The sequence below is a fragment of the Dipodomys ordii genome, unplaced genomic scaffold (genome assembly GCF_000151885.1).
Source record: "Dipodomys ordii isolate 6190 unplaced genomic scaffold, Dord_2.0 Scaffold12, whole genome shotgun sequence".
Taxonomy (NCBI): Eukaryota; Metazoa; Chordata; class Mammalia; order Rodentia; family Heteromyidae; genus Dipodomys; species Dipodomys ordii.
The window spans coordinates 14,039,299-14,061,806 of record NW_012267228.1 but is presented as its reverse complement, the minus strand read 5'-3'; the positions used below and the strand labels follow the sequence as shown (position 1 = coordinate 14,061,806).

The 22,508-nt window shown below is 37.9% G+C and overlaps 1 protein-coding gene across 2 annotated transcripts in view; it reads left to right on the top strand.

The window, feature by feature from the left end:
- The window catches only part of Mitf (microphthalmia-associated transcription factor), a 211,191-nt gene extending 193,215 nt beyond the window's left edge, over positions 1 to 17,976 (top strand). Inside the window, exons 7-10 of one of the 2 annotated variants that reach the window (XM_013010547.1) lie at positions 2,409 to 2,483; positions 7,755 to 7,830; positions 10,975 to 11,122; positions 16,962 to 17,976. In XM_013010547.1, coding sequence (XP_012866001.1) covers positions 2,409 to 2,483; positions 7,755 to 7,830; positions 10,975 to 11,122; positions 16,962 to 17,363 — 701 coding nt within the window. In that variant the 3' untranslated portion in view covers positions 17,364 to 17,976. The remainder of the gene's footprint in view (positions 1 to 2,408; positions 2,484 to 7,754; positions 7,831 to 10,974; positions 11,123 to 16,961) is intronic. The other variant, XM_013010548.1, reaches the window with a different exon arrangement.
- Positions 17,977 to 22,508: the final 4,532 nt, after the last annotated feature.

Below are 22,508 nucleotides of genomic sequence, written 5' to 3'. Positions count from 1 at the left end.
CATCGTCTTTACATTTCTCCACCAACCTGGTGTTTATATTACTTTTGAATTTCCCTTAAGGGAAATTCACTTAAGGCCATCGTTACGTAAGGTTGGGCTACATTTCTTACATATTCATATGCCTCCTGTTGCTTTTACTAAATCACTATAAACAAGCAAAAAAATAAATTATGAAATGGAGCGAACACAGTTTTTTTCTTGACACATGTGCAGTCAGCTGTTTTGTCACCTTATTTAATGTTTTAGAAGAGGCATTTGACCATTGAAACGTGACAAACAACAACTGTGTTAGAGCGACCATTCTCCCTGTTTAGGAATTCTCCCCTGGCAAGTTTTAGGGATCTTGCCCCACAGATCCTTGCCTCTTGTAGAGGTAGGGAAATGGGCTGAGAATGTGGCATATGGATTTGGTGCAAAACAACTGTTTCCAAGAGTTATTTCAGAAAATAGTGGTAGAAGAAAAACATATTTTTTTTGTTTTACACATTAATATATTTGGGTTAAAAGGGTAATTAGTTAAGAAGTGAAGCTATCCAAAATCAAAAGCAAGTAAGAACCTTACCAGAAAGTAAACACCTGACAACAAAACAACCCCTAAGAGTCACTGAAGAGAAGTGTGCAGAAGTGAAAACCTGTCATCCTCCTTCTATGAGAAAAGAAAAAAAAAAACAGAAATGATTTTGATTGGTCATCCCAATTAGTGAATTCAGCTTCTGTACTATATTATCTGTATATATCCACATATATGTAAATATAGTCACAAATCACTTAATGACCTGGATATGTTCTAACAGGTGCATTTTCAGATGATGTGCAAGCATTATAGCATGTGCACTTACCTAAAGAAGGCTGTAATGTCGCCAGTTGCTCACATCTGATAGGACCATTATCATGTGTTGCCTCTTGATTGACATGTCATAATGTAGAACATGAATATACATATCCATACATAATAACCTCTATATAACATATATACACACACCTCAGCCACTGTAAGTCATGCTAAAATATTTATATTTTAAGAGAAAATTGTAAATTATAGTGTGTAATCTATCAGATATCATTCTTGAAAAGAAACTCTTAGATGTTCCAAATTCAATAGAAATAGCATGTTTTGTTTATTCTTTGTAAGCAAAAATTAATCTCTCAGCACAGAGATCTCACCAGAGTTGGTTTGCAAGATACAACTTTCCAAATAGATTTACTACCAAGTGTCTCTGGCCTCTGGCCCTGTTTTTGTATACACATACTAGTAAAAAGTTAAGTGAGGTTCTCCTAGCATATTCTTTGGAACCTAACTACACATTCTGAGAAAATGAGTTCTGTTCCATGAACAATTGGAGGACCTGCTAACTCCAGCATGGGAGCTTTTACTCAGTTTTTATGTCAAGGCGTTGTTACAATGGCATCAGAAATCACTGAAAAATTATTTGGCCTGAAAAGCAAATTTGATTTCTGGTAGTAGAATATCAACCATAAATATCTGTACCTTTGTTATTTATTTTATTCTTTATAGCACTGGAATGTGTTAGAAGTGCTCTGTGAATCTTTGTCATTGGTAGTTCACATTTGTGAAAGCTTGAGTTTTTACATATATTTGGTATGTGTGGCTTTTGAAAAAGTATAAGTTTTTAAAGATATCATTTAGAAAATTGTATTTCTTTCCAGATAGGGTAATACTGTATGCTGACATATACAGAAATACCACAGTGAGCCTCCTCCCATCAACTAATACATGTTAACAAAAGTCTTAATGTGCCAGGTGCTGGTGGCTCACTACCTGTAAATCCTAACTACTCAGGAGGCTGAGATCTGAGGATCACAATTCAAGTCCAACCTGGGCAGGAAAGTCTCTGAGACTCTTTCATCTCCAGTTAGTCACACAAAAGAAACCAAAAGTGGTGCTGTGTCTCAAGTTATAGAGTGCTAGCCTTGAGCAAAAGGAACGCAAAGATTGCCCCCAGGCCCAGAGTTCAAGACCCAGGAGTGGCAAAAAAATAAATAAAAAGACGAAAAATAAAGTGTCTAAAATGGTATTTTTTTCTGTGTGTTGGTGGCTTGTGCCTGTAATCCTGGCTGCATAGGTGGCTGAGATCTTAGGATTACTGTTCGAAGTCAGCCTGGGAGAGAAGTCTATAAGACTCTTATCTTCAGTTAACCACAAAAAGCTAGGAGTAGGGCTGTGGCTCAAATGGTAGAATGCTAGCCTTGAGCACAAAGAACAGCACAGGCCCTGCGTTTCAAGCTCCAAAACAAACAAAAATGAAATTTAAAAAAAAACACAAAAAGCTATGCTTTAGAATTCAGTCAGCTTAGCATCTGTATATGTAGCTGAGTTGTTTAGCTAACATTGTTGTGTCTGTCCAATAAACAGTTTCAATTTCTAATTCCTTCATTCACGTGCACAGCGTGTATTTTCCCTACAGAATCGGAAGCAAGAGCATTGGCTAAAGAGAGGCAAAAAAAGGACAATCACAACTTGAGTAAGTCGGTTTTGCTTATGTCCCCTGTGACATTTGATCTTCATAGACCAAAACATTTTCCAGAAATCCATCTTGGTAATCATTAAAGGTACCTTCTAAGGAAGAAAAAAATTTTTTTTCCAGAGAAAATAAAAAACATGGTATATATTTTATTTCTGATCAGAATGAATTTTGTGTATAGACTTATTTTCTCTGGAGAGTTCCTATTTCTTTCATTTGTTTATAGAAGGGGATTTTTGTTTTTGAGGAGATTTGATCCTCAACTACACAATTATAAATGCTTTTCCCACTGATACTGATAAACAGGGATTACGGCATCTCCTCCTCCCGTGAGATTCAGAAGAGAAAAGAAGCAGCTCAGAAGGGGACTGTCTTTATCTTGTCTGAAGAAAATCTGATAGCATCGAAGATACTTTGTTGAATTTACTCAATGAAATCTTCAAGCTCTTCCTATAAGAACTTAAGTTCATGTTTAATATCCTCAGGGAGGTGGGTGCAGTGAAAATGACTGGGCGTGGAGGCAGGAGCTAGTTTGCACGTGAATCTCTCACCTTCCAGTCTCAAGTCATTGTTTTCTAAATTGTAAAATCTGAGTCCTATATAAACACTTTTCTCCTGACACAACAGGATAGAAAAGGGAAGATTTTTGAGCCCCAGGAATGACTGTGGTTTGTTTCAGTTTGATGTGTCTTTCCATAGCCTTTTTTCTGTGCACTTAATAGACATCCATACAATACATGTGCACACAATGAAAAGCACTGTTGTATGTGAGCACAAAACATCAGCGTTGTACCATCTATATATTGTTACCACCTGACTTAAAAAAAAATGAACATTGTGTTCTGAAGACCTTTTGCTGTCAGAAACCTAAATCAGTCTTCTTTTTAAATATTATTGCATTGGCCACTTGCTAGTGGCTCATGCTATAATCTCAGCTACTCAGAGGCTAAGATCTAAGGATCATGGTTCAAAGCCAGCACAGGCAGAAAAGTCTATGAGGTTCTTATCTCCAAATAAGCACCAGGAGACTGGAAATGGAGGTGTGGCTCAAGTGGTACAGTGCCATTCTTGAGCAAAAAAAGCTAAGGGACAAGCCGCAGGCCCTGAGTTCAATCCCCAGTATTGACAAAAGTTTTTTACTTAAAAAATTTAAAAAATCCTATTGCATGGTATTACACAGTGGACTACAAGCCACTTGATAAGTCTCCTACTGCTATGTGTTTATGTTGTTTCTCCTTCTTGCTATTAAAAACATTTATGCATACCATTTTGTGTGCAGAACTGAGAAGTAGACTGGTGGGGTCCTGGAAGGTCTTAGTTTTTACTCTTACTTGTTGCAGCCCTCCCCAGTTTCTATGTCAGGTATAATAAGTTTTCTTCATCCTTTAATCAAAAGTTATAGACCACTGTCTCTAAGGTCTTCCCTAGTTTCCAAATCATTTTAAGATATTTTCTAAGATATTTTCTCTTTTAACTTAGAAATAAGATAATGAGCCATTATCTAAAACTTCATGTAAGTGAGATATGGAAAAAGAAAGTTAGATCTTGTCAAGAATGATATTTACATATAAGTAGATGCCGAAACTCTCAGAGTTGTCAGTAAATTCAAACCCAATAAGCTGCAATTCGTGGCTCTGAAACAATCATCATATCTCATCTAGCCAGTGGAAATTAATACCCAGGGTTGGATTGCCCTTTGACCCAGTTCTTTCTCTTCTAGGAATTTATCTTTTAAGAATATTTGCCCAAATTTTTTTACTTGTTCAACCATTCATTCAACCATTACTGTTGATCCACGCCCAGTTTTGTATGGGAACTTTTCTACACAAGTGAACCAGTCAACGTGTTTTCCACACCACATTCAAGTCAGGAGTTTTTCTACCAGATACTACTCAGGGGAGGAGCCTGTGGTGGAGTTGTTTGTGTATATGCTGTGCTAGTGCAGGTGTGTTTATGTGGATGCATGGACAAAGATCTAGAATTCACCTTTAATGGTGATGGGCACAAGTTGTACCTACAAGTTGTATAGTTCACTTTCAACCTAGTGTCTAGTTAGTACCAATTTGATACTTTTAACAAAAAGTTTACAAGCTTCCTGTTGCCTTTATAATAAATATTTAGCAAGGAAGTTGTACACTGAAAATAGAGTATGCCACTTCTGAATGTTGACAGTGAAAGGTGACAACAATGTTGACAATGTTTCTCACTGCTAAGTGAGAAAAGACAGATGCACACTCATTTTTAGTGTAATTCCACTTCAAATGTGTTGTCCTTTTGTGCCAGGCACCTATGGTTGCTTACAATGAGATAAATATTGAAGAACACTGTAAGCAGTTTAATAAAATATGCAACTATTGGATGGTGCAAAGTTCCATGCGGATATGAAGGACAGCCTGGGAACATGGGTGTGGGGCATGTTGAGTCAGTTTTAAATAGGATGACCTGGGAACTCTCACAAGTAAATTTGAGTCCCTGTCTGGAGGACTTGAGGACAGGTGAGGATACCTTGAGGAAGTATTCCAGGCAGGGAGAAGACCATATGCAATCCTAAGATGGGGAATGTATCTGGCTCAGTTAGTGGAACAAAAGGGAAGGAACACCAGTGAGTCACCTTGGCAGAGGAGTGGAAAGTGAGATCAGAATAGTATGAGCAGTCCACTCCTTGTAGGCCATCTAGATACTTGGTTTTTCTCTAGACTAAGTTGGAAGTGCTGGGAGGGTTTTGGGTATGGGTTGGCATGCTGTGACTTACATTTTATCAAGATCCCTCTGCCTGCTGTGTTATCACCAGTCCAGAGTGGGTAGGGAGTAGTGGGCATGGAGAAAGCAGAGATGCCAGCCGGAAGTGTTAGAGTAATAATTCAGGCAAGGAATGATGGCAGTATCTCTCAGGGACTGATGGAGGTTGGAAGAAAACAGAGTCTGGAAACATTTTCAAACCAGAACATCCCATTTGATGGTAGGTGAGGGTTGTGAGAGAAAGAGAAATACAGAACGGATTCACATTCTGGCCTGAGCCACTGGAAAGATGTTGTTGCTATTAAACGAGGAAAGTTTCAATTTAGCCTCCAAACAGAATGTGATAGAAAAGATCAGAAGCTCATCTCTGGAGGATCTGGGCTGTCTGGTGGATCTCCACATAGAGATGTCCAGTGGTCAGATGTATGAGAGTTCCAGAGGAATAGCTAGACTGGAATAAATGTACAGAAGCCAAGCAAGCTATTCAAAACCGGGAGTTAGAGATTTCCAAAAACTAAAAGTAGATCAAAAAGACTTCATCCACTGTGTATGCCTACACTGAAATGTATTTTTATTTTTGAAGCATAAAAATAATCACAAGGGATATATAAGACAACAGTATCCTACATATATTCACTATATATATTTTATTATTGTTTGAATGATTATAGGCTGAGGAAAAGCAAGAAGAATGTCATGTTTTAGAGTTTTAGAGGATGTTAGCAAGTAGATTTGGAATTTAGAAATTTCTTTGTGAGCACCTTTGACTGTCACTTGTTTTTGTATTTTATAGTAGTCTAATGATAAGACATTATCTATATAACCAGCTTAATGACTGGAATACTCGGCCACGACAAACTTTGAATTTATATAGTGAAAGTTGTAAATAATATTTATCTACAAGTTTACAGTATCAGTGGGTCAAATATAGGTATATCTTAGGGTATTCAAGGTAAACCTAATTTACTAGGCCATTTGGAATTTTATTTGTTAGTTGAGCTAAGTTAGACACATTTATTATCTCATAAGTCAAACTATGTTATCCTCCAAGGAGAAAGCGATAACTTAGCTTAACATAACAGCTGGACTTGTGGGTTAGCAATTCTGCTAAGTTGCATGGTATCGTTAGAAATGTTAGATTTAAGTTCTAGGGCTTTGCTACACAGTATGGTGGCCGCAGGCCCCTTACCCCTGTTGACCCTCTGAAATGTGAGTAGTCTACATTGTGATGTGCTGACATGTAAAACAGCTGGATTTCAAAATTTAGTATAGGATAAAGAAGGTTCCCCAACTAATGTATACATTTTTGTATGCCTTCTATCAATTTACCTACTAAGCTGATAATGGTTTAGAAATAATGGGATTAATGGGGGGAGAAGGGGAGATGGGAGGTCTGGGATGGTCAGGGTAAACAAAGGAGGAGGCAACAATGCTTGATAAGAAACGTACACATTACCTTGCTCATGTAATTGTAACCCCTCTGTATGATATTTTCACAATAAAACAACTTAATAATCATTTAAAAAAATTTCAGGAGATGGAGGACAATGTAAAAACCTCCCAATGACTAACAGTGGACTGGTTTTAAGGTTAGAGTTAGATGGAATAAAAAGATACCAAAAATTAATATAACCTAGAAGAAAATCGACACTTTGAAAACTCTGAAATGTTAACACTTGTCATTAAATGCACTTTAAGATATTAAAAAATAAAATAATATTAATATTACCTCTTTTACCATTTTAAGAGGGCCACTAGGGTATTTAAAAATTACATATGTAACGTTGTCTTGTGTTTCTTTTAAGCAGTAGTGAACACAACAAGGGTTTTTTGTGTTTTTTAATCTCATGAGCCAAGACACTTTTATATGTTTTTGAGCAGTTAAAAAGAAATCAAAAGAATAATGTTTGCTGACATGTGAAAGTTGTATAAAATTCACACTCAGCGTCATAAAGAACCCTTATGATTTTCATCAGTGCATTTGCATTATAGAAGATATACTCAGTTGATGTTATTTTGAATTTCGTCAGCAAAAATTGGTGGAAATTTGTTTTCTCTCTTGTTATTAGTACAGTATGCATAATCCTTAGTTTTGGAGCTTTGCCTCCAAGCAAGAAGAGCTCACTCTCTGAGCTTCTGCATCAAGTTTGCTAAGCTCTGCTATTCTCTAGTGTTAAGTTTGAGTTCTGTTAATTCTCTAATTGCTAATGATTGTTTTATCATTTATACTTGAGGTCCCTGGGTTGTTATAGCATCAGGTGAGAAATCATGTATCTAAGGGCTTTGTAAATGCTGCAGTCCTATACAAAGGTAGCTCTTGTTTTTTTTGTTTTTTGGGTTTTTTTTGTTTTTTTTTCTTTGTGCATTAGCCACAATGTAAAGAAAAAAAAATGCTAAGGACAAGGGAAACTAGGTTGAAGTTTACATTGTCCTGACCTGGTGAAGTTAATGTGAACATACCTTTAATGAGATGTGCTAAATGCATACGTGGTACTGTTACTAATAGACCTTTCCTGTGCTCTTTTCCTGAAGTTGAACGAAGAAGAAGATTTAACATAAATGACCGCATTAAAGAACTAGGTACTTTGATTCCCAAGTCAAATGATCCGTGAGTACTATTGCATGTTAATCCATCCCATATATTTTTCAGACCTTTGTATTTCCCCAGTTGTTGAAAAATATAGTATTAACAAAAATTGAAAAAGTCCCTGCCCCCTTTTCCTTTGGTTTTTGAAATACTACTTACATCTTTCTTTGCATTAATTTCACCAAAGTAAATTTTAAGACTTTATACTGAGGAGACTGATTGGCTTTGAGTATAAGGAACTGGTCTTTCTGAAATTCAAGAATCTTTAGAAAATGAATTCCACTGGAAAAAATTCTCTTAAAAACTGTTGAATTCTCAATAACTATTAAAACAATTTGTAGATAGTGTGCTCTTATGCTTATTTCAGTATCTCTAAATAGGCACTGATGAGCAGAAACTGAAAACTTTTATTTTTATTTATTTATTTTTTTGGGGGGTCCGGTTGTGGGGCCTGAACTCTGGGCCTGGGCACTGTCCCTCAGCTCTTCAGCTCAAGGCTAGCACTCTACTACTTGAGCCACAGTGCCATTTCCGGCTTTTTTCTTTTTGCTTATGTGGTGCTGAGGAATTGAACCCAGGGCCTCAGGCATGCAAGGCTCTACCACTGAGCCACCTTCCCAGCCCCTGAAAACTTTTAAATTCAACAATATTCAAAAAAGACAAAAGGTCAAATTTTTAAAAAATAAAATTTTGCGTACTCTTTGTATGTTTTAACAATCTGGAAAAATAAAAGAATAAAATTTAATTTAATTTATTAAGTACAAGTCAGCTACTTGGAGTTTCAGCCTTTCATTTCTCTCTACCTCCCCTCTCAGAGATAATGGCAATAAGATAATTTTCTCAAGTCTTCCGTACCACCTTAAAACTACTTGCATCGTCAGCAAATAGCACAACAAATATACAATTTTTATCCATTAGAATTTGGCCCATTTGAAGTAGGGGGCTAAGACGATATATGTATTTTAATGGCCCCCACAGGCATTTTCTGAAATTAGCCTGTGAATATGACCTTTAAGCTCCTAATAAAAGGTAAAGATGAAATCAAGCATTATTCATGCAAGGCTTATTAAATTTGCTATTCCCATTATTGTCAGGGAATTTGTAACAAAATAAAATAAAACCATTACCTATTGTGAAGTGATTTGATGAATGTGCCAGCACAATTTTCATCTTCAACATTTGGCTTTCCTAGGTTTCAAGGAAAGGCATTTTCCAACTGAAAACACTGAAATTCTCAGTTCTGCAGCACAAATTTATCCTACTAAAGGGCCGTGACCTTCATTTCCTATGGCCAGTCTTGCATGATAGTTGAAATTGAATTCCCATTTTCCTGTTCTTTATCAGCTTCCACTTTTTAGCATATTCTTTTAACCGGTGGCCTGTGATTCTCTTTGGTAACATATTATAAAATTATGGGGCTGCAGAGAAAGCCAGTATTTGCATATCTTCTTTCCTCATTGTATGAGATTACTTAGGTGTTTATAATCTGAACTGATAATGATCTCCCTGTGGAGGCCTTGTTCTAAGATGAAACTGTATAATCTGGATGGTCGTTTTCCCACACTGGGATTCCAGAATGTGCCTTTTGTGAGGGCCCATTCTGTCTGATTCCTGTCCCACAGCAAGTATGCTTTAGTTAATTTCATATATGGGAGACCTCTATATACTTCTGTATGACAAAAACAGTTTCTCTTTCCTTAAGCCCAGAATTGTGACTTACTAGGTCTCTCACATAGAGGTTAAACTCTAAGATAACCAAACCTTAAAATCCAAATGGCTACTTGGCTTAGAAGTTCTAATTGTAGTTTTTCCAATTCTAGTGGCCTAGGCAAAGCATTGTTCATTATAAATATGTTTCTCTCTGGCTGCTGAAGTTTTCGTTACTTTGAATTTAGCCCTGAATGTTAGGTTTCTGTACATACGCTGGATAGCTCAGGACACCTCCCTCACTTGCCATCTTGGTGCTCAGACCCCAGGGACTCATACTAGGAATTCTCTGGGGGATTGACGTTGTCCTCCTGGGGGAACTTAGGTTTTGTTCTAGGATAACCCATGTGAGGACCTGTTAGTAGGTGACTTATTTCAATGGTCCACGGTTCTATGACACCACTGATCTGCTTTTAGCAGTTGTAGGTGACAAGCTCAATGATTCTCCATACATCAGATGGTTTTGGTCATTATGTTATCATCATCTTCATCATCATCACAAAGGGTATTGTCTGTAAAAGAGCTCATATTAATTCCAAGCAGTATAGAAATATACATAAATATAATTTTTTTGGGGGGAGTGCTCTAAAAATTTTTAAAGAGCTGTCACTTACATTTTCATGGGGGGAGGTCTTAGCTTTCTTACATATAGCACATAGCAGCACTTACTGATTAAGAACTGAGAAGCACAAAGCTCTGGCTAGCTAGATGACAACTCTCTTACAACATAGCTGAAGGTACTTAGTTCCTAGTTAGTAAAAGATAATCGTATTAGTACCTACACAATGATGATGTTAGTATTACCTGAGTTATAAAACACTTCAAAGTTTATGTGGCAACTTAGTAAGTGCTGTAGATAGTTATTTTAATTTTTAATTATTGTATGGAGCATTTAACACAGTGCCTTCACAGTATATTCAGATGTCTTCTGGCTCCAATAACACATCTATGACATTGCTCATACGAGTGTGGCATCATTTTGTAGAGGCTGAAATGGATACACAGAGAGATTAGAGGCTTGGCAGTACATGCTAAACATCTCACAGTCAAGCAGTGGGATCTCACAGGACTTTTTTCTTCCATAGCTTATTCTGTCTTAAGTGAGTAAACTTTTATTGTCCTAGCAACCTTTTCCTATTTAACATAGTGTTTAGGGATACTGGTTGGTAGTCAACAGGATGGAATGTAAGTCTTGATTTTTTCCATCTTATATAAGCTTTGTGATGTGGGACAAGAGAGACTGTCTTGAGATCCCTCTTTCCCACAGCGCCCTTCCCTGCTGTTCAGGTGCTCATGTGGATCAAGTATGGGAATTTACACGCAGTGGCAGGCAGGATCTGTAAGCATTTATTGGTTAGAGCTGAAGGACTGGAATGTCTCGAATACTGACTTTTCACTATGTCTCAAATCCTCAAAAGGTCTTTCCATTTCTTTTTGTCTTTTTTTTCTTTGTCCCAGGGACATGCGCTGGAACAAGGGAACCATTTTAAAGGCATCCGTGGACTATATCCGAAAGCTGCAACGAGAACAGCAACGTGCAAAAGAACTTGAGAACCGACAGAAGAAGCTGGAACATGCCAACCGACACTTGTTGCTCAGAATACAGGTACCTGCCATGCTGTGTATTAATAATACAGTAGATTACTGACGGCAGGATGGGAGGAGGAAGAAGATAATGAGCCATAAGGGAGTTGGCGTATATAATCCTATGTAGGATACCCTTACTGTTTGGAGAGTTTGTGTTTGTGGCATTGCTTGCTTGTAAAAAAAAATGTATTGGTCGCTCCCAAATCAACACTGGTGCTACTTTCCGAAGTGGTTTGTACACAGGTGCAGAGTGACAAATTTGAGTAGCCTATTCTGCTCATTTACAGTAGAGGTCAGCAACTCTGCCTGAACATGGTGGCCTGCCCTCCTTGCAGCTGTCATTACTATAAACAAGTTATGTTTCTTACATCAGTTATTTTTATGTTTAGTTTATTTTTTGGCAACGTTAGCCTCGCACTTCCTTGGCAGGTGTACCGTCACTTAAGCCATACTTAACCCTTTTGTCCTTTAGTTATTTTTCAGATAAGGTCTTGTGCTTTTTTGGTCCAGGACCAGCCTGGAACCAAACTCCTCCTACCTGTGCTTCCTGTGTCACTAGGATGACAGTCGTGTACCAGCTTGAGATGATGTTGTTGAGATGGATTCTTACATTTGGCCTGGGGTAGCCTCAGACCATAATCCTCTAGATCTCTACCTCTGAAGTAGCTGGGACATTTTTTGTGCTTCAAATGAGATGGTTTCAAGTGTTATCTATTGTTGCTAAAGGCAAGAGGACTATGTTGTACCTTACAGAGAAAACACAGGTGCTAGATAAGCTTCAGTCAAGCATGGGTTACAATTCTATCGGCTTTGTGCTCAGTATTCATGATTCTACAGCATATGTCAAATGAAAGGTATCTTAGAACAGAAATACATATATATATATATATATATATGTATATATGCATAAACCAAAGCCATATGTTGATCAGTTGATGAAAATATTGTGACTAGGTGATCCTATTCCCTAGATCTCCCCTCCCCGACAGGGACAATGATTCTATGTTCACTAATTCAGTGTTTGCATTGACTTTGTAGAACATACTATAATGAACATTGACAATACATGTTAGATAGAAGATGTTTAGTATTCGTAGGCAATAAGGAACAGTCAAACCCATGTTTTTAGGGAAAACAGGATATAGCTATTGGAGTTAGCCATAGGTAGTGCACTTATGCCATATATACATTTCACTCTAACTGTCCACTTTGGGAGAGAAAAATATTAAATAGTGTTAATTCACCTGTTATTCCACCGGCTACTCACTACCACATACTCACCAGTATACAGAGGAGCCCTTTAGAAAATTGGCTCTTAGTACTTGGCTTCTCCTGCTGCGTTTCAGGATACAAGCACCTCTGAAGTTGTTGTCAAGGGCCGACTCTGCCATTGATCAGAGTGCCATACAAGCCTAGTTTTAGGTCACTTGCAGCCTTTGACCAACCCGTAAGAGTCAACGACCCTATCTCCTTGAATAGATGGACCTCCTTTTATAGATTTACTGTAGCACCGGGGTTGCCTCTCAAATTCTCAATGTCACTATTCACAGTTATTTAATGGAACAGCTGTACAAAGCTTGACACCTTAGACCCCATCATGGTTCTCCTAGTGGTGTTCATCCTGGATGCTGAACTTACTGAATAGAGCACTTCATTCACAATAATGGTTTCCAGGCCTCCCAGTGTTCCACAGAACTACATCTTCCATTCACAGCTGAGGCGATCCTCAGCCATGGGGCTGGAAGGTGGAAGGTGGTTCAAATGTAGGGATGCTGTTAGAATCTCAGTGATGAAGTAATGAAGAGAAGAAATCATTTCCCCACCCCCTTTTATTTTTGGCTTGTCTTGTTTGTTACAAGTTTCAGCTCTTCCATAGGTAGCCGTAGGCATTTATTTAATCTCTGGTACTTGTTATATACCTATTTGTAAATATAGTTTATGCTAATGTGTTATTTTTCTTATGCAAGTATTGGAATGTAAGAAGTAGATTTAAAAGAGAAGTTTGATTTGCTTTTAGTTCAAGTTTGCAAGCACGTACACTCCTGTGAAAGAAGAATATTGTGAAATGTGCAGACTGGAAATTCCACAGTGATGATGTCTTGGTTGTTTCTCATGACTGTGAGCTGTGCCTGCATAGTGGAGAAAACACTGGTTAATTATTAGCAGGGCTCTTAGGGGCAGTAGAGGTAGAATGCTACAGATTTACCTCTCTTGGAAATATCTGCTTTACTCAGCTGACATTTTTCAGTAAACAGCAGAGGATTAGAGTAGGTTTGTTTGTTTTTCAAAAAGACAATCTGAGTGTGTAGAGGTACTGTTGCTATTAGCTTGTTGGAGGGTCATTACAAGAGACCCTGTTGTCAGCTTGGGCCTAAGGGCTTTATTTCATTTTCAATCTAAGTGATGCATACAGAAATTGTCACAGAAGGAGCATGAAGCCCTATTATCAGAGGAACTGTCATTTTATTAAATAGCCCAGGGGTTTGAAATGATGTCTGGAGAGACTCTTTTTTCTGGAGCTTGTATAAGGGAACATGCATGACTTTCAAGGCCCCCCTCATTTCTAGGTTTGTGGGCAAAGGCTAAGAGGCCATCATGAGGACAGTTCTTCTCTAGTAAGTCCAGAGGACTTGATACATATGTATACCAGATTTTTGTATGTTATTGCATCACAAATTTGGATTGATTGACAATAAAGAGCCCCAGTGCTTCTTAGGGATCAGTTGCATCCCCATGTTTCATCGTAGGGGTATCTAGGGATACACAGAAAAGAAAAGGGGGAAGAACTTACTTTGAATGAGTGTTGAAATGAAGTCCTAAGAACCACCTGGATAATTAGAAAGTATACCCATCAGCCAGAGCTGTTACTTCAAAGTGCCACTGACTGGGTAGTTGAAACAGCAGAAAGCAGTGGGCTCATCATTCTGGACGCTGGAAGCTCTAGTCAAGGTGTCAGCGGGTTTGTTGTTTCTGAGGCCTTTGCTCAGCTGGCCAAGAACCACCTTCTCCCCCGTCTTCATGGCCTGCTCTGAGTGTGTGGCACACCTTTTCTTCTTATGACACCACTCTTGTCTTGTTGGGTTAGATCAACCAGTGCAACCTTATACTTCACCTCTTTAAGGGTGCATTCTCTCAATAAAATCACATCGCCATGTATTGGAGGCTAGCACTGCAACAACAAAATGTGGGAAGGACACCGTTTAGCCCCTGATAAGAAGGAATGTGAAGGAAGTGTAGGAGGGCACCAGTCTCTTTATGCATGAGAACTAATTTGTTGAATTTTTATAGAAAACGATTTCCCTTGCCCAGGTTGAGATAGGATAAACTGAAGCTTCAGTTGTGTGTTACCATGTGCAAGTTTTGCCATCACCCACCAAACTTTACTTCTGGATATCCCTAGTGTTTTAGTGATTTTTTTTTCATTGTACCCCTCATAGACCAAAAGAAACATTATTTTACTTAGTTCTGAATAACTTACAGAACATTTAGTCCTTCACAGCTTAGTAGCTATTTGGGGGGTGAGGGGGAAGTAAAGCCTAAAACCTGGAAGAAAAAAGAACGTTTCAAATTTTATTTTATTTTTTAAGTAAGTACAGTAGCTGTGAATGAGATTTGTGTCCCTGCGGGGCACCACACTGAGTAATGCAGATAGGCTGTATTCCAGATTACGTACAGTGAACCTTGTCTTCTACTGCATGCAGAGGCTCCTGTGGTCCTAGCAATAACACCTGTTCCCCCTCCCCCCCGCAAAGCAAGCAGTGGTATGATGTAGCTGAAAAGTATGCAGTACATCCTCAGGAAATCTTTCATGTTTTAGTATTATCTTGAAGTAGTTGTACAAAAAGGTTTCAGTTCAACGTTTTCGTTTATGATTATAAAGCATCTTGGTCAGTGTTAACCCTTTCGTTATTCTTCACCATCTCTCCCAACCTCACCTGGCCCTCGAGTTACCTGGTACCATTTCTACATGTGTGCATTGAATATTATGATACAGTCACCCATCCTCTCTCTGTCCGTTCATCTTCTCTTAAACCTTTGAGTATCTTCAGGTCAGTACCTCAGTACACAGCTTAGGGACCATGAAATTATGTTACTATTTACTAAATATTTGTCTATTATTAGCTTGCATTTAAATTTCTTTTATTGGGCTGGGATGTAGTTCAGTGGCAAAGTGCTTGCCTAGCAAGTACAATGTCCTGGGTTCAATTCCTAGTACCAAAAAAAAAAAAAAAGACAAGAAAATATACAGTTCAGTTTCTTTTCTTTTTCTTCCTATTATTGGCTAATCCTCATTTAAAATTTTTATTAAAAAGGGGCATCTTTGTAATATATTGCCTTATATTACATTTTATATATATGATGTAATATATTACATTATATAATGTAATTTAATCAAATTCACCTATTTTCTTTCATTTTTAAAATTAATTTATTTTATTATAAAGGTGATATATAGTGGGATTACAATTACATGAGTCAGTAATGAGTACATTTCCTTTCATACAGAGTCTTCTGTTCCCTCATTCTCTCCCAGTCCTTCCCTCCTGCCTCTACCCACCAGTCGTATAATTCACTTTCATCAGTGTCCAGTGAGCTCCACGGCTGCACGTTTTCACCCTTTACCCTCAAGTTCTGCATCCTCCCGCCCTTCTGAAGATACACACGTGAAATAAAGAAGGCAGAATTACAAAAAAAAGGAAATAAATATTAAATCTATCCCTTTTCTTCTTTTAATAGTGTTTGGTGGGTTTCATTTAGCTATTTCCATATATATTCTAGAGTATTCTAGAATATTGACCCTACATCCTGTCCCATTCCTCACATTTGATGTCTTTCTTGCCTCCTAAGAGCTGCTGTTTTACATTCATGAATGTATTATTATTATCATCATTTTTATTTTAGATCTAGATTTTACATATGAAAACGTGACATATGTCATTCTGAGCATGTATTGTCTCACTCAGTATGATTATATCCAGTTCTATTCATTTTCCTGCAAAAAGCATCCTTCATGGCTAAATACTTCATTTGTGTGTGTGTGTGTGTGTGTGTGTGTATGTGTGTGTAGCACATTGTGTCATATTGAAAAGAAGATCAGCATCCAGAAAACATATAACAAATGTTAATGATGTTGCAGAGGAAAAGGTACCTTGTCTATACTCTTGGAAGGGATGTAAATTACTCAGGCCACTATGGAAATCAGTATGGAAGTTCCGCAGGAAACTTAACAGTAGAACTACCAGATGATCCTGTGTCACACTCTTAGACATATGGCCAAAAAAGTGTAAATCAGTGTATTAGATACCTGCACACTCGTGTTTATAGCAGCTTATCCTCATTTTGAACATGTGGCAGTCTCTATTTTTAATACATATGACCTGTATACCTAAAAAGCCAACTCACATGCTACCAGTTGTGTTGACACTGTACTTGGGAAAGAATGGAGGTCATTAATGTTCAAAAGCAACACAAGCCTACTTTAAGAATTTATTGCTGTCCCTCTGTCTAATTTTAATAGTTTTTTTTTTTTAAGGAATTAGATTTAGGTTCCTAGTAGCTCTGAGTGAAAGCCCCACAGTTCCCACATTCACCCTTACCTCCTTCCACGCATGCCTGGCTCCCCCTTTACCAGCCTGCCCCCACCAGAGTGGCATATTTCTGAGAAGTGATGAGCCTGCCATGACATTCATTATCCTCTCCCATCCTTAATTTATATTCCTCTCGGCACTGTGCGTTCTGTGGGTTTGGGCAAACATCTACCAACACATGCCCACCCACCACGAATAGGACAGTTTCAGTACCCTAACCCTCGTTTGCGCTTTACCTATTGCCCTGTCTGACTTCGACTTCTCTTGCAGGAGCTGGAAATGCAGGCTCGAGCCCACGGACTTTCCCTAATTCCGTCCACCGGCCTCTGCTCTCCTGATTTGGTGAATCGGATCATCAAGCAAGAACCAGTTCTGGAGAACTGCAGCCAGGATCTCCTGCAGCACCAGGCCGAGCTGACTTGCACCACCACCCTTGATCTCACCGACGGCACCATCACCTTCAACAGCAGCCTGGGGACTGGGCCTGACAGCAACCCCGCCTACAGCGTCCCCACAAAGATGGGATCCAAACTGGAAGACATCCTGATGGACGACACCCTCTCCCCCGTGGGCGTGACCGACCCGCTCCTCTCCTCCGTGTCCCCAGGAGCTTCCAAAGCCAGCAGCCGGAGGAGCAGTATGAGCATGGAAGAAACGGAGCACGCGTGTTAGCGCCACACCCCCTCCGACAGCATCACCGACAGCTCCTTTTCTCTCCATTAGTAGACTTCATAACTTAACCCGAAAGGGTTTTCTTGATAATTTTCCTTTAATATGAATTTTTTTCATGCTTTATCAATAGCCCAGGATATATTTTATTTTTTAGATTTTTGTGAAACAGACTTGTATATTCTATTTTACAGCTACAAATGCCTCCAAAGTATTGTACAGTAAAGTGCGCAGTATCTGTGAAACGAACTCTCCAGACAGGAGCTTTCTGAGCAAGAGGATTTTTGCATCAAAGAAGTATCTGTGTGCATTTTTTTTATTATTATTCAGGGGAAAACTTGGCTTGAGATTTTTATGCTTGTGACTTCTTTGGCAATTACATGTAAAGTTTAATTGAAAGAATGTAAAGCAGCCCCCACTCCCACCCCTCCATAAAAATATAAAGAAGAAAAAGAGGAGAAGAAGAAAAAGAGGAAAAGACACCCATACTAACCTTTTTCCAGTTTATAAATGTATTGATTCATTGGTACTGCCTTAAAGACACAGTGCCATTCATTCTAGTATCATTTAGTCTTTATATTGCAAAGTATTTAACAAAATAGTATATATTGTGTAAGACAAAAAAAATCACTCATTTTCATGAGGGTTGTCTGGTTAGAATATGTAACTGATACTAACCAAAATTGAAAGGAGCTAGTCCAAGGCTCTGAAGATTAGACCTGGGGTCCAGTCTTCCTTTTATGTGGTACAGGTACAGTTCTCTTCTTTAATGAGTGTGATCCGATTTTTTCATAAGATGTATTTTATTTTGAAGTGGAAGGGAATGTCCTCTCAAAGTAAAATACTGAGGAGCACTGAAAGTTACCCTTTTTTTTCAATTTCATTTTTCTTGCTTTTTGATAAGACAACTGGGCATATTTCTAATTGGCTTTACTGTTTTTATTTTTAAATTCTGTTTCAGTCATCTGATTTGTACAGATTCTTTATTATCATCTTTCTTTTCAGTGTTTGTATTAATTTGTAAGAATTTGCATCTTAAAATAGCAAGTTTTCAATATTTTTTACAGCTCATTGGTGGTTTTCTGCATTCTTTGTACACCCAAGAAAGAAAACTTTTCTGCAAGGTCTTGCATTTAAAGCAAGCTTTGCAAATATTTTGTACATTACAATCTCACTCAAATACTGTTTTTCAGTACACTTAAGATGTAGTATTAATAGGTTTAAACCAGGCTTTCTAGAAAAAAAATACACTTACATATTTATTTTTAGGATATGAAAATAGCAATATTCTTGGAAACTGATAACCACCATAGAGATGCTACATCCATTATGGCCATTTAAATTGGGATTTATTGCAACAAACTTGCTGGATTTTTTTTTCCTAAGAGAGAGAGAAAAAATACTATATTGGCAAATCACTGTTACTTGTTAACAAGTTTCTTAACAAGCAGACATGTTGTAAAGTTAGTTTTGGTGCATTATCTACTTGTGTAGTCCTATGCAATAACAGTAGTGTTACAGATATCAAGCCTAGATGTTATACGGACAACTTATAGTGTTATAAGCCAGGCTGTTGGATGGATTTCACAGCAGCAGCCTACGATTGAATAGTGAGTGGCATAAAGCATATCCATTCAGAATGAAGTGCCTTAAACGTAGCAGTAGTCTCTTTTGGCCTAGCACTGACTGAACTATAAAGTCAGAGAAAGTCAGATGATGGTGTCCATAGTGAAAGGAACATGTAGCATGGTGCCTATGTAGACAATATAAGAGCTTCCAATTTTTCCTCCAGATATTTTTAATATGAAATATATTTTAGTGACAGAGTGCCAACTTCTTTCATCAGAAAACCTTATTCAGGAGGGTTTTTTTTTAAGTGTTTAAATGTCAAATGTGAATTGGTGATGAATGATGAAAGGGCTTGAGAGAAGCGATTGTCAGATGTCTGAATGGATGGCCTAGGTGAAAATAATCAAGTGCATAGATCCCATGCACGTCGGGCAATTGAGTATCCTTGGAAACATTGATGATGCTTTCAGTTTTATAGCTTTATTACTTAAGGGGGTAGGGAAAATAACTTCCCATTCTTTCAACCCCCTTAGTTGTATAGCTCTTTTCTTAGACTAGAAATGCAAATCTGCATGAACAGCTAATTGTACCATAGTGTTCATTGATACAATCATAGCATTGTCTATTTTTCTCTTCATATTTATATGGGGGAGAGGGGACTGGATACCCAAGTTGAAGATGGCAATACTATGGTGGTAGTTTTCCTTAGCTGATTTTGAAAGGTTTTTAAGAATAGAGCAAAGTTTCACAAAGTTGACTAACCCATGGCCCATGCTCCACCATAGGTGGAGCAATTGTATGTTCTGAAAGCTTTGTGGAGGAAGGTATGGCATTTTTTTACCACTGCCCTGAGTCTTGCAGCCTCTAAGCTTGCCATCACCTGCTTTCCTGTCTTTAGCCTCTTAAGAGACACCTGTTGGGCCAGGCAGATGAGCAAGGACAGGAAGGATGCAACCTTGGGGGTGGTTTTATTTATTTCTTTTTTGCCAAACAGTGTGTGGATTTGATTTGGGGACTAGTTGAGCCAAGAGGCAGTGACTTGAGCTTGTTTTTAACAAGGGAAGGATCCTGACCTCTCCCCTAATCCCTGGGTGCAGAATTGTAACTCAGGGTTGGGCCTCCCCTTTGGAGTGACCAAAATACCAAAATATTTCACCTGCCTCTAGGTAAGGCAATGGAACAAACCAAACTTTCTGACTTTGCCAAATACAAACTGTACAACCAACCTGGTCTTATCTAGAGGATGACAAAGTTCTTTCTGGTTGTTTTTTAAACAATAAAGCAATAAGAACAAATAAGATACATAGGATGTTAAAAGATACACAATAAAGCACAAAGGAATGCACTTATTAATACTTTGGAAAAATGCACTGGGGAAAAGTTGACGTTGCTAACAGTATAACAAACCCTGTTTCTTGATAAAAAAATGACAAATGACTGTCTCTTCTGGACACTTGGTACTGTAATATTAACAATACTCACCGGCTGCTGGAAGCAGCAATAATTTCTGTATGGTCCATAGCACTGTATATTATGGATTGATATTAATGTATCCAATGAATAATGGAACTGTTGTTCTCCATAGCCTCATTAAAGAATTTGGTTTTTCACATGGTGGTGGCCAGTTGTATTGAGTTCACATGAATTTTGAATGATGTTTTGCCTTTATTTTTAAGAAGTAGTGCACATTTTTCCTTTGATATAATGAATAGCAAATTGCATGTTTGTTTATTCATCTATTTATTGTGGTGGTGGTGGTGGTGGTGGTGTGTTTTGTTTCATTTTGGTTCAGTCTTAGAGTTTGAGCAAAGTCCCTGGGCACTGTCCCTGAGCTTTTTTGTTCAAGGCTAGTACTCTATCGCTTAAGCCACAGCTTCCTGCTTTTTGCTGGTTCATTAGAGATAAGAGTCTCACAGAATTTACTGAACAGGATGGCTTTGAACTCCAGCCTTTTGGATTTCAGCCTCCTGAGTAGCTAAGGGTACAGGCATGAGCCACTGGCACCCAGCTGCATGAATTTTTTTAAAAGGCCACCAGTGATATTTTTTTGTTTTAAATGCCAGTCTTAAGATGTTACTTTTTGCTGAGGAACATTTTTTCATTACTTTATGACGTGCACTGAAATGAACTATAATTATGCAGCTTTTCCCCTGCTCTGAATTTGGGGAGATTTTGAACTCCCAAATGTCAAGAATCCATTTTAGATATAAGAGTTTTATTTAAAATGTTTCAGTGAGGGGTGGCTTTACAAAAAGAGAAATTGTCAGAGAAATCCTTGCATATTTACAGAAAAGATATTGGGTTTTTAAAATACAAATTTACAATAATGAAGGCTTAATATACCCAGCCTGCCAGCTCCTAGCTTTTTTTTTTAAATACAGTACTTAAGACTCATTTGATAAATGTTGGATTTGAATTGGGATGTGTCAGACAAAACATGCCTTTATTCCCTAGCTAGACCTTAAACTTCTGCCCTTTAAAAAAAAAATATATTCTGGCTTAACCTCTGGAGAGAGCGAGCAAGAAACTTCCTGTAATGCTTCTAATCTGTCAACTTTTTCTGAAGTTTAATTTTTTTCTTAAATTATAATATACCATAATTGAGGCCTTTCTTTTTCAGAGTTATTTGAATTATTTATATTTCCCATAGAAATATGACTGTGAAGTCTTAAAATCATGTAAAGACTAGGAAGATTTCCTACCCGAACAAGAGAATTTTTCTGGCAAAAGTAAAAGCAGGTAAGCTTTTCATCTTACAAGGGATATGCAGTTATACCTTACCATACATGTCTGCCTGTTGTTTGCTTGGTGACAACCAGCTTGATAGCACTCATAGAACAGGAGTGACTTTATTTCAAACCTATAGATACACAATAAAGTTTTTATTAAAAGACAATAAATTTTTCCAAAACTATATCCAATTGGGCTCAATAGTATATAGCAGCTACTTAGGTGGCTAAGACAGGAGGATTATAAGTTCAAAGGTAGCCTGGGCATCATAGTAAGACCCTAGCATGTATCTTCTTAGAGGGACAGACAGACAGACAAATAGACAGATAGATAAGTAGGTATAGACAGAGATCTAGAAAATTATTAAGAATGGACCTTTCCTGGGATTGAATCTTTGCCCGATTTATGTAACCTCCCTAAACCCTAATTTTCATTCTTTTATTGAAGATAAAAATAACTGCATCACACAGTAGTCTTTTAAAGACCAGTCAAGGTAAAATAGTAGCATTTTCACTTGGCAGCTCATAGGAATTTCTCAGTAAGTGGTAGATATTTTTATATTATCATCACAATCACCTTAATGATTGAAATAGGAAACAAAATCCACTCAGTTTCCTAACGTCATGCCGTCAGCAGTGGCCTGTATAGCACATTTGGAGAAACACCATATTATAGTTCTAAGATTTGTGTGAGAACTAGTGATGTAGCCGCAACTGGCATGCAGAGAGCCCTAGGTTCAATACCCAGTACCACAAATAATAATGATAATATTTGTGTGAATTGGCAAAGTAATAGGATTCACTTTTCTACTCTGGAGAAGAGGACTTTGCTTTCTTTTGAGATGCAGAG